The sequence below is a fragment of the Haliotis cracherodii genome, unplaced genomic scaffold (genome assembly GCF_022045235.1).
Source record: "Haliotis cracherodii isolate W230 unplaced genomic scaffold, xgHalCrac1.p SCAF_3, whole genome shotgun sequence".
NCBI classification, from domain to species: domain Eukaryota; kingdom Metazoa; phylum Mollusca; class Gastropoda; order Lepetellida; family Haliotidae; genus Haliotis; species Haliotis cracherodii.
In genome coordinates, this window is record NW_027266286.1 from 5,997,002 (window position 1) to 6,010,699 (window position 13,698).

Genomic DNA, 13,698 nt, shown 5'->3' on the forward strand with positions numbered 1-13,698 from the left:
ATCGATCCCAATCGGGTAGATCGATACTCATGTCAATCACTGGGTTGTCTGGTCCAGACTCGATTATTTACAGATCGCCGTCATATAGCTGGAATATTGCTGAGTGCAGCGTTAAACAACAAACAAACAGTAAAACAAATTTATGTGTGATGTGGCCTGGCCTGGTACGGACGTTGACATTTGACGCCAAGTGTACATTTCAACACCTGTTGATAGGACACGTCAAAACAGACCTCTATGTTGGGTTCGACATTTAATAGTTTGACAATGTTTGACAATAGACAATGACACGAAGCATCGTTATTTGATATGTTACCATCACAATGGTTGGTTGGTTTGTTGTTTAACGCCGCACTCAGACAATCCAGTGATCGATATCATGAGCATCGATTCACGTAATCGGGAATGATGACATGCATCAACCAAGTCAGCGAGCCTGACCACCCGATCCCGTTAATCGCCTTTTACGACAAGCATAGTCACCTTTTACGGCAAGCATGGGTTGCTGAAGACCTATTCTACCCGGATCTTCACGAGGGAGACAAGCATGGGTTGCTGGAGACCCGTTCTACCCCGGATCTTCACGGGTCTCATCACAAGGGATACTCAACCAATGTTTTATTACGACATCGTATTGTCATGTTGTCACCATTAGATCAACTCACGGGGGATTCAGTTTTATTACAGGCGACATTTTAAATAGGTAGTAGGAGAGAGCAGCCATTGCAAAGTACCGTATTTCATCTCCGTAAAAGCCCCGTGAAGATTCCGGGATAGAATAGGTCTTCAGCAACCCATGCTTGCCGTAAAAGGCGACTATGCTCGTCGTAAAAGGCGACTAACGCGATCGGGTTGTCAGGCTCGCTGACTTGGTTGATGCATGTCATTGATCCCAATTGGGTGGATCGATGCTCATGATATCAACCACTGGAGTGTCTGGTCCAGACTCGATTATTTACAGACCGCCGTCATATAGCTGGAATATTGCTGAGTGCGGCGTTAAACAACAAACAAACAAACCACCTCCATAAAACGTTGCTTGTGCACAACTCATCTCTCCATGTTCTTTATCAAATTGAAGTTTGGTTTCTGTTATCAGTAGAATTATTCATGGGCGTTAACTTTACATTCCATAGTTTCTAGAATACGCAATACGACTGTCATTACTCCCATATCATGAGTTTAATATCTCAACAGCGGTGTGTGGGGAAGTTCAGGAGCCGAGCCCCTTAGACCACGAAACCGAATGTTTCTGATACCCTGTTCACATGCGCCTCTATACATATGTGTGTATATGTGCATACGTGTGTAGAAATACATACGTGAGTATACTTGTCATGTGAACGCCTTTACTCATGTGTGTACATTTACACCAGGAGCAAATTTGCATCACATCTGGAGCAGGTGCAAATGTAAATGTAAATTTGCACTGTGGGTATGTGTTGCAATGTGAACGTTTACGTCAACGTAATAGGATGATCTAATTACTATCTGTTCTTTTGCCAACACCAAACAAATTGTCAACAGTTGTCAACTTTTATGCCTATATACAGAATTGAGCTGACGGTGTTTTCTTTTGGTTTCAAGGAGTCGAAACTTTGTGTACAAATTAAATCTAACACATGTTGCTTCACGCGAAAATTCTTTTCTCATTCAACTTTGATTGGAAGACAACCTGTTTTGTGTTGAAAGTCGTAAACAGACTGACGAATATGTGTGCCTTACGCAATTTACATACTTTATTTAAACACCTAAGATGCTTTTCATGCGAACGCATAGTAAATTTACATAAAAACATGTATGTATAGTTACACATGTGCAACATTACTTACGTTGGTAAATGATGTGCATGTGAACGGGGGTTCTGAAACACTAGTTTACATTCTTGCATAAAAGAAGGGCCACAGTTACGGATTATGGTGTCTGTAACTGATAAGGGGGCACGGGTGGCAAAGTCGTCTATTTGCCGCGATTCGCTGAGCAGAGTTGCGACCCTTGGGCACGCCAGAAACCTATGATTGTGGGTTCGAATCCCGTTTCGCCCCGACTATGTTTCTAGGTTTGTCAGCACCATACCCGTGCTCGTGGGTTTCACCGAAGTGGTAAATGTCTGAGACCTGCATCACTTCGGGCTTTCCTCCAACTTTAAGCTGACCCGTCGTGATGTGAGTGGAATACTGTTAAAAGCGGCGTTAAACCCAACTAACTCGCTCACTCACTGTAACTGATATCGCATGTGCCAGATCGCACCACACCAAGTCTAGCCAAGCCACGACTGTGTGTCATTGATGGCAGAGAGGCCGTACTTGGCTGCGTGTTGGTGCACCATTACACCAAAGTCACGTTTGTTTGTTTGTTTTGTTTGTTGTTTAACGCCGCACTCATCAGTATTCCAGCTATATGACGGCGGTCTGTAAATAATTGAGACTCGACCAGACAATCAAGCATCAATCCACACAATTGGGATACGATGTCATGCATCAACCAAGTCAGCAAGCCTGATCAGCCGATCCCTTAGGTCGCCTCTTAAGACAAGCAAACGAACGAACAAACGAATCAGACGACTGGGCCTGTGACACTTTAATCAGAAGGTCACTGGTGGACTTCCGGGTCAGAACCGGCTCTTGTACCCCATGCTTGTCGTGAGAGCCGACTGCACTGGGAATGGGGTGGTCAAGTCCTGTGGCTGTCTGACATCGTACCCCGGAGGAGTGAGACGTTGATCATGACACAACAGCTAGTTATCCGGACTACAGACCGCAGTGATCCAGCTGCAATATTGCTAACTGAGACATAAGCATCATGAATCCGCTAAGGCCGGATCTTTTTCTTTCGTTTGTTAACGAATTATCTATTAAATTCAGGTCGGTAGCTCGAAAAGCTAAAAAAAATAACAAATCCAATTTCAAATATGTTTTTCCAAATGTTAAGTTGGTTGGACATTTTTAATTTTGTAAAGCGGTGGCGGAAGTTTTTAAAAAAATTAATGTTTTAATTATAGAATTTGAAATAACTTATAATTATTTATGTTGTTCACATTTCAGTTTTCAGAATCAGCGGACTCTTAAACGAAATGTTTAAAAATGTCTGGCCTAAGCAATATTTCATGAGTGAGCGAGTATGGTTTTACCCCGCTTTTAGCAATATTCCAGCAATATCACGGCAGGGGACACCAGAAATGGGCTTCACACATTGTACCCATGTCGGGAATCGAACCCGGGTCTTCGGCGTGACGAGCGAACGCTTTAACAACTAGGCTACCCGACCGCCCCTAATAATTCATGAAAGAGCAAAGGTATTATACAATTCGTTGACAACACTGACAAGTATTTATAACACACGAGGCACACTGATCATATACTATCTCCACATTGGTTCTTGGTCGTCATAAAACCCACCACTGCCATAGATGTTGCTGATTCTTCTAGAATGGCGAGCAGCTGCTTGTCTTTTCTTGAGTTCGTCGAGAGAATCCAAAAACATTCTCACACGAACTTGGAGTCTTTCATTCTGAATTCTGTTCATCTCACGTAAAGCCACAACGGGTTCAGTTTTCTCTTCCGAGTCAGGCATGTGATCCAAATTCGTCATCTGAATCAGCTTCCGGCGGGAAAGAACAGCCGACTTGGAGCGAGAGCAGACGAGACTTGGTTTATCGTCTGCTGGTTCATTTGACACTTTGCCGTCTGCGTTGGCACAAGTAGGTTTCTGCCTCGTTCTAGGTCTGTGACTAGCAGACCTGCTTCTACCCAGACCGGAAGTTGGCGTGGGTGTCCTTTTCTTGACCACAGCGTCGGACGGAAGCAGAACATCAGTATACCACGAAGACGGGAACTTCCGGTTCTCAAGCTGTGCTGTAATGAGACCCGCTTTTGAAATAACTTTTGGTTGTATATGAGCTTTAGCCTTAGTAACCACCTCTCTACTTACAGAAGAATCGTCGCTGCTACTGTAACTGCTACTGTCAGAGTCGGAATCGTCAGGAATACGGACGTTGAGCTTCACAACTCTCGCTTGCGAGGCCGTACTCACAGGCCGCTGCGGGCGTTTCATATAGACCGGGGTGGTCTTCGGCCGCGCCTCGGACTTTGCGTGATGTGCGGACTTCTTCATAGCCTCAAACCCGCCCAGCGTTCTCCGCAGTTCTTTAATCTCAACGTCACGGTTAATGTATTGGCGGTGTTTGTATTTCAACAGAATATCATTGAATATACCCTGCTCCTCCGACAGACGGTCGTTTTCGAAGTAAACGTCACTGTGATCTATTCTTAATGGTCCGTCTCCTAATTGAGTTTTCTTTTTCACTTTGTCCAGATCCATATTTACAGCTTCGCAGTTCTGGAATGACACAACAACGACAATTAAATTGAATGTTGAGTTCAATAAACTATAATAATCCACTTGAAATTCACAGCGAGTCTAGATACATCAGTATGCAAGTGTTGAATATTCAGCTATTGCGGTTGTTGTGTCGGGTCTCGAAGCAGTAATGTATTTCAACATAAGAATGCAAATCATGCTCCGTCAGCACGGTAGTCGTACATGCCATTGTATCTTGATATGGATTGCAGAACAGACGCATACGAAGATCAGTGCGGCCTGTAAATAATCAATTTCGGCAATCAAATCAGTGATTGAAAGGTTACATTACGATATCACCGCGACGTACCACCTGATCCCGTTCAGTCGACTCTTACAAGTGAGTGAGTGAGTGGGGTTTTACGCCGCTTTTAGCAATATTCCAGCAATATCACGGCGGGGGACACCACAAAAGAGCTTCACACATTGAACCCTTGTCGGAAATCGAACCCGGGTCTTCGGCGTGACGAGCGAACGCATTAACCACCAGGCTACCCGACCGCCCATCTTACAAGTATAGGTACCATAGAGGGATCCTTTTTGAAAACTATATGTAGTTTACTGTAGGCAGTTAAATTATCTGGGCGAGGATTTGATATATTGGACCCCTCCCTTTTAAAAATGCTGGATCCGCCCTTGGGTACTGGGAACCAGATGGGTACCGACATGGGTACAACGTGTGAAGCCCTTTCCTGGTGTCCCCTGTCGTGATATTGCTGGAATATTGCTACAAGCGGCGTAAAACCATACTCACCACTGTGGACCAATTCCAACCAGTAATCACATGGAGATTTCGGTAATTTAAAGCATACGACAGACAACGCCCAAAGAAAACCTTTCACAGGCCCCAAAACCTCCTTGTATATATACTCTTACAAGACACCAGTACTAACACAAATTTATCTATCTAACCTTTGTGCATATCGAAATAACCGCCGTCATATGACTGGAATATTGCTGAGTGCGGCGTTAAACAACAAACAGACCAACAAAGCATGGCGAAATAATTCCTTTCAGGAAAGGGTGTTCTTGAATGCTCGCATAGATCGTGTTTTACCTTTTCCACCCATAAAGCACGTGAAATAACATGAACACCCATGGACTGCACGTGCAATCTAGCAGCTTGGCCCCGTGCCAAGAAGTGACACCACACCCTGACGACAGCTACGACTATTATAAGTCTAGTATAAGGAATGGGAGCTACGACCACCTTAGCGCCAGGTCTGCTAAGATTGTTTCAAGAAACGATGTTTTCAAGTGTGTATGCCAGTGTTACGGGTTGTTATGCGTATGAAGAATGGCTAATGTCAAAACATGATAACGGATGTCCATTGACGCAGAACCCTGATCGCCATATGTTGACGGATTGACTGGGGTGTGTTATGGAGCATTGATCAGCTGGCAACGACAATGTTTGTGCATTCCAAGTGAAGCGGAAATCTCTATTGAGTTGTAATCCCGATCTGACACCTTCTGGTCGGTGTTATGGGGGATTTAGTGATCAAACAAAGCCAGATGGAAGTCGAGCCGAGAAATATCCAGATTATTGTCTTGATAAATTGTTACCGTTTTGATCTATTAGGCCAGTTAAATAAAATAGTGTTCCTCGTGACATTTTACAAACAGTGACGGGGTAGGGAGTTTTTATATATTTTATTTCTTCACTAAGTTACAAATCTTAAATAGACTTGTGTTTGTGTACCGCGTGACCTCTATTGGAAACGGCCTCTGCGACTCGAAATATCACCAGGACTAGGTTCCCTAACACTCTGTAATGGAGAAATCATCAGAATCTGTTGATTATTCTTGCGGCTTCAGCAGATTCGAGTGATTTCCCCTCTCTTTAACCATGTCTTAGTTGATAAATCATCTCTCCTTTACTGTGCATAATGACCGATAATTGCGTCGGTTTTACTTGTTATAATGCACGTTCAGAATGACCAGTGAATTCCTGTATAAGAATCAACTGCAACAACAATAGTTTGACGTCATCGTTATGGTTTAAGACATGAATGGCAATTTCAGGAGGACGAGAATTTATGGATGTCAACTTCTTTATTATGAGGAACACCACGTTTCGGAGTATATACTTAGTCCTTATTTAAGGATGTAAACTTCCTTATTATGAGGAACACTAGTTTCGGAGTATATACTTAGTCCTAATTTAAGGATGTCAACTTCTTTATTATGAGGAACACCACGTTTCGGAGTATATACTTAGTCCTTATTTATGGATGTCAACTTCTTTATTATGAGGAACACGACGTTTCGGAGTATATACTTAGTCCTAATTTAAGGATGTCAACTTCTTTATTATGAGGAACACCACGTTTCGGAGTATATACTTAGTCCTTATTTAAGGATGTAAACTTCCTTATTATGAGGAACACCACGTTTCGGAGTATATACTTAGTCCTAATTTAAGGATGTCAACTTCTTTATTATGAGGAACACCACGTTTCGGAGTATATACTTAGTTCTTATTTATGGATGTCAACTTCTTTATTATGAGGAACACCATGTTTCGGAGTATATACTTAGTCCTTCGTCAGGTGACGAAGCAGTAAGTATGTACTTCGAAACCTTGTTCCTCATAGTAAAGCGGCTGACATTCTTAAATTATCTTCCTTATGTGCACCACTTCTTAATGTCTTTCTTACTTCATGGAAATTTCGTTTTCAAAAGGTTTCTCCCACTTTAAAATAATTACAGTTTCGATGTTTGTTTGTTGTTTTACGCCGCACCCAGCACTATTACAGCCATATTACGGTGGTCTGTAAGTAATCTGGACCAGACAATCCAGTGATTGACATCATGAGCATCTATCTACGCAATTTGGATCGATGACATGCATCAACCAAGTCAGCGAACCTGACCACCTGATCCCGCTAGTCGCCTCTTACGACAAGCATAGTCGCCTTTTACTGCAAGCATGGGTTGCTGAAGACCTATTCTATCCCGGATCTTCACAGGCAACCGTTTTGATGCATACACAGGTAATGGGGGTAGTCTTATACCTGCTGATATGCGGTCACTGGTTTAAGAAAGCATGGACTTGAAATACTGTTTAAATATATGGAAATAACATACCAATCTTTGGACGTCCATGTCTTGAAACCAATATAGGGTATTTGTGTGTTCAACGGCGTGTACCAGAATAGTCGGACTCGTAATCAAAGGACAAATTAGCCAGGTACAAACCACATACATTAGTGTACACAAACAATCTGCGGCCTTATTCTACCCTACCTGTGAGGTGCGGCCATGGCGTCACTTCTCGCCATGTCGCCGACTTCTGTAGGACAGTGAGTATGTGTCGCAAGCAGTTCCGCAACCACCCCCTTAACAAAGTGTTCTTGATCAGGTCGATTTGAACCCATATCTCACTGAGACCAAAACACAAATCTGATATGGACCACAGTGTCAACGATAGCAGCTTAGTCTGACGACAGACATTCTCAATCAGGACGGATTTGTGTCAAGAGGAATCTGGGTAAAGCCTCTTACTGGGGCTTGGTGAAATGGCCGCAAGGCAATGGCGGTCTCTACTTTCTCCGTGGACTGTTGTGCTTGATATTTGATCGGCGTTGGTTTATAGACACACATGCAGGCAGATTTCATCTTCTGCATTCTTTGTACAACATGTTTCCAACCCACTTATGAACGTTCTATAATGGTGTTTGATGTAAACAATATACCGTTGAACGGTGTATAATGGTGTTTGATGTAAACAATATACCGTTGAACGGTGTATAATGCTGTTTGATATAAACAATATACCGTTGAACGGTGTATAATGCTGTTTGATATAAACAATATATGAACGTTGCTATTATAATGTTTCATATAAATGATAAACCAATGAACGTTGCTGTAAGTCTTTGATATAAATAATATATCGTTGAACGCTGCTATAATAGCGTTTTATATGACAATATATCCGTTGAACGTTGTATAATGGTGTTTATAAAAACAGTATACTCGTTGAACGTTGTATGATGTTGTTTGATATAAACAATATACCCGTTGAACGTTGCTATTATAATGTTTCATATAAACATTATACCGTTTATCGTTGCTATAATAGCGTCTTACATTGTAGTAGATTCTTTCAGTTCCTGCAGCCTGATTTAACATAACTCCACAAACATATATTTCAAGCAAATAATTAAGAACTCTAAATCTGTACAATTGATGGTGTACTGGTTTTGTTTTTCGTTGACTGAAAACATTTCACATTCGGTTAAGACTGCTTTTCATCAACAATGGCAGTCGTGATTTGTTTTGTGGCTGAAAGTATTGAGCCAAACACCCCCCGATCACTGCCATCACGTCCTTGTATGTTGAAATGTTATGAAAGTGATATATACCTCAAAAGTAATTTCCATAACACTTAAAATTTTTGTTCTGCAAACACTTCTCTTAAAAGCTTTTCCAGCATGAAACTCGACACCATTGGGTTTACAATCAAATTTACCAGTAAATTTCGGCACTACATGGAAGCGCTATTTGTTAAATGAACATAAGCAGAAGTCAAGTCAAAGGAACAATTAAGTCATATATACGGTGAAATGGAAGCTAGGTGTGTTATTTTTTTCTTCTTCGGGAAATCACAGTGAACAAAAACATACAAGAACGCAATGGAATACAAGTGGTTTTCCAACTGCCCGAAGAATTGATCGAATAATTGCATTAAGAACAATTCGAATATATCAAATATTAATGAAACACTTCTCACTTGGATACCATTACTAAATACACCATGTCATCCTATCCCAATTGCGTAGATCGATGCTCATGATGTCAATCACTGGATTGTCTGGTCCAGACTCGATTATTTATAAACCGCCCTCTGGAATATTGTTAAGTGCGGCGTAAAACAACAAACAAAGTAATCGGAAAAAAATATTTAAAACCAAACGACACCTCAACCCAACCACACGTCCTTGTAATCCGGTATCTATCTTTCAAATATGCTCTGTGCCAGCGAGTATCACACGCGAATCTTCTTTCACATAACTGTTTCTCTTCCCTTGCCTAACGAGACAACTGCGTTAAGACCTCGCGGATAACAATCGATTCGAACGGAGTATGTTCGCACAAACATATACCCTGACAATTACCTCCCTTGTTAAATCTCTTGTTATTCGAGATTAATACCCAATCGGAAAAATATACACCCGAATTTAACCGTAAGTGTATTAGAGAGTTAGGAATATCAGATAAGGTTATTGGGATATCGACACGAACTGAATTTGGGTGCGGGTGGTTTAGTGATATGTACATTAATTCTCACGGGCAACAGTATGTCATGCAAAAAGACTTATTAATATCTAATAAACAGTTCTGCATGCGCTAGTCAAATGCCAGTGTTGTCGGTTAGATAAGGCATTCTAACAAATGAACTTGCAGCACGAAAATGGCTAGTATATCCGACTGTTTCTCACAGCCAGACTGGAGGACCTTGGTCAACATTGTGAGTGAGTGAGTGTTTTACCGACGCTTTTTACAAGTTCTATCAGTATTCCAGTCATATCACGGCGAGTCAGTTTAATGTGGGAGGAAAGCCCGAAGTAATACAGGTCTTGGACGTTTACGACTTTAGTGAAAACAGAAAGCACGGGTATGGTGCTGACAAACCTAGAAACATAGCGCGAACAGGGATTCGAACGGCCAGGTATCTGGCACGTCTAAGGGACGTAACTCTGCACACCGACTGGCCCACCCGTAAACATATATATCGGGTCTTAATACTTTCATCTCGTGGTTTGATTCATATAAAATGTTCTCTTTATATTACCGCCCCTTCTGATAAAGCTGACAAAACTGACGTTAAAGGCGACACATAGTTCCGTAACTCAGCCGTACCAGGATCCGCTGACAGTTGGGACAAATGCACATGGATTCGCTAAAATCGGTAGTTGTCTACGGTAAGGTTTGCCTCTCCTCAAACTTTAAGCGTTGATACAACTAAATTACTGTTCAAAGCAGCGTTAGCGCAACTCATATATCATAAATAATGTTGTTACCTGTTTGAGATAATGTTTGTGAATATTCAGTCGTATATCATCACTTCAAGATTTAGATAAACCAAAATTGAGACACGTCCTGAAAGCTGTGATTGTTATGAAGTCGAGAATTTATAACCATTAAACCCATTGATTTAATATCTTCTACATCCATAATACACTGAATGCTCTGCAGTCGCTGGATAAAAACACATACACTTACACCATAGGTAACAGGTAGTGGATTAGTTATCAGTCAACCATTACTAAATCTGTCGACCCAGTGGGGTGTCTGACAGATGAGAGGACACCCGTAGTCGTAAGAAATCACTCCCCAAAAGTTCCAATTCTTTTCCAGACAATACCTTAAAATGTGTCTGCCGACGTCACCGAAAATCCACACAAAGCTCAAAGCACCGCACCACAAGCTAATTAAGCCACCTGCCACGAGTACCTGTTCATTTAGATCTTGAGCCGATTCGTGATCATCTTCTATCAACCTATTGTTAAAGTGCGATTGAATATGCATGCGATTTACCTATGTATCTGTCGACAGATTGAAATATACACCGTTTGATGACAGAGACAATGGTTGTCAATATACAGTAACTGCGCTCGTCGACCCTACCTTGGCTTGGACGCTATGGGGTTCTGGGATAACGGGTTATATACCCCGTCGGTCTTTTGTTTGTGTACTGAATATAGAGTACCTGTCTTTTGATGATTTATGAGTAACGGTGTATCTTATTAGTAAGTTGATTGCTTGTTCTATTCACAAAGACAAATTTCTGTAATAATACATTAATTTGATTAACCTTTGTAATGAAAAATGTGGAATTCGGTTCCATTTGACAGAACAAGGCTGAAACAAGTCAGTCATGTTTTCATGCTATACGGATGTATCTATCTGCACGATATTTTCGTCTAAAAAAAACCCACAGTTGTCATTAACTCTTGTTAAAGCTGACTGTCGGTTTGTGGATTTAATGTATAGATGCATCTACAATTTAACCTCCCTAACTCGAATTCATCGGAAACTTTGAATAAATCCGTTGTTCGAGACAAGCGGAGTGTCGATGTTAAACCATAATGACGATGAGGTTTTTGCCAGTGCAATAACGTGGTATCGTTTAAAGCGATATATCGAGATAATTAAGTTCGATCAAAAGAGGTTTCATCTTGTTTTCTGATATGATTGTCTCCTAGATAAATGTACAACCATATATATCTCATTATCATCTGGCCTCTTGGCACATACATACTATAGGATCTTACCGAAAGCAGCGTGACATGACTCGCTTCATCTACTACTACTGAACCACCACCGCTACTACTACTACTACTACTACTACTACTACTACTACTACTACTACTACTACTAAACCACCACCGCTACTACTAGTACTACTACTACCACCACCGCCACCACCAATACTACAACACTATTTTTACTGTTGTTACCACTGCGCGCTGCTGCTGCTACTACTTCTGCTGCTGTTGTTGTTGCTTATGCTACCACCGCTTCTGCTGCTGCTACTACTGCTATTACAGCTCGTGCTGCAACTACAACAAAACCACTACTGCTACTACTAGTACAACTAATGTAGGTGCTGCTACTACTCCCGTTGCTACGACTCTACTACTGGTACTGCTACAACTACTACTGCTACTTCTACAAGTTAAGAGTACAACAACTACTATTACTACTACTACTACTACTACTACTACTGCTGATGCTGCTACAAGTTAAGAGTACAACTGCTACTACTACCACTACCGCTGCTACGACCCTACTACTGCTACTACTGCTGCTGCTACTACTACCGCTGATGCTAATACCGCCGCTGCCCCTGAGGTGACGACAGAATTAAGTATACAAATATAATAATTAGTGCATTGAAATACAAAGAAACCTCGAAGACGACTATTGAGTCATCACATAAAATATAATACCTGTATACACAACATCACTATCACCCATCTATCACATCTATAATACCTGTATACACAACATCACTATCACCCATCTATCACATCTATAATACCTGTATACACAACATCACTATCACCCATCTATCACATCTATAATACCTGTATACACAATATCACTATCATCCATCTATCACATCTATAATACCTGTATACACAACATCACTATCACCCATCTATCACATCTATAATACCTGTATACACAATATCACTATCACCCATCTATCACATCTATAATACCTGTATACACAATATCACTATCACCCATCTATCACATCTATAATACCTGTATACACAATATCACTATCACCCATCTATCACATCTATAATACCTGTATACACAATATCACTATCACCCATCTATCACATCTATAATACCTGTATACACAATATCACTATCACCCATCTATCACATCTATAATACCTGTATACACAATATCACTATCACCCATCTATCACATCTATAATACCTGTATACACAATATCACTATCACCCATCTATCACATCTATAATACCTGTACACACAATATCACTATCACATCTATAATACCTGTATACACAACATCACTGTCACCCATCTATAACATCTAAAATACCTGTATACACAATATCACTATCACCCATCTATCACATCTATAATACCTGTATACACAATATCACTATCACCCATCTATCACATCTATAATACCTGTATACACAATATCACTATCACCCATCTATCACATCTATAATACCTGTACACACAATATCACTATCACATCTATAATACCTGTATACACAACATCACTGTCACCCATCTATCACATCTATAATACCTGTATACACAATATCACTATCACATCTATAATACCTGTATACACAATAGCACTATCGCCCATCTATCACCTTGTCAGTGAAGACAGAATTTTACAGAAACCTCTCCAGACACATGTACACGGGCGCCACACAAAGGTACCTAAAATTACGTTAAGAAGATACAACACGCCTAAGACATGTAAAACAGTTTGAAATACCCACCTTCAGGACAGTATTCCACTACAGTGTCCGTCCGTGCATCTGCCCCCGCATCCCGCCTCTCGCCCCAACGGCGCTTGTGACAACACTGAGAACAGCGTCGCTCTTCATCGAAGACGATACGCATAGACTTGCTCGGGCTTTCAGACAATGACTCGGGTTCGTGGTTATGGATTGGTTATGTGAAAAATGCTATGAAATGTGTCAACGAGTGTTAGATGAGATATAGCCCGGCTAGGAATAGCGTGTCTTCTACATTCAAACGTTGACTGATAGCACACCCACGACACTCAGCGGGTGATTAGGGCGCCTTCAGTGTAGCCTTGC

General features: G+C 41.2%; 1 protein-coding gene across 1 annotated transcript; it reads right to left on the bottom strand.

The window, feature by feature from the left end:
• Positions 1–3,300: 3,300 nt before the first annotated feature.
• LOC139475796 (uncharacterized) lies at positions 3,301–13,451 on the bottom strand. Its single transcript, XM_071258998.1, has 2 exons — positions 13,375–13,451; positions 3,301–4,338 (listed from the first exon to the last, which is right to left on the bottom strand). The coding sequence occupies exon 2, from the start codon at positions 4,318–4,320 to the stop codon at positions 3,361–3,363; it is 960 nt and encodes a 319-aa protein (XP_071115099.1). The 5' UTR covers positions 4,321–4,338; positions 13,375–13,451; the 3' UTR covers positions 3,301–3,360.
• Positions 13,452–13,698: the final 247 nt, after the last annotated feature.

Coding starts and splice junctions, on each gene's coding strand:
- LOC139475796 (XM_071258998.1), bottom strand. CDS start 4,320: ATGGATCTGGACAAAGTGAAAAAGAAAACTCAATTAGGAGACGGACCA.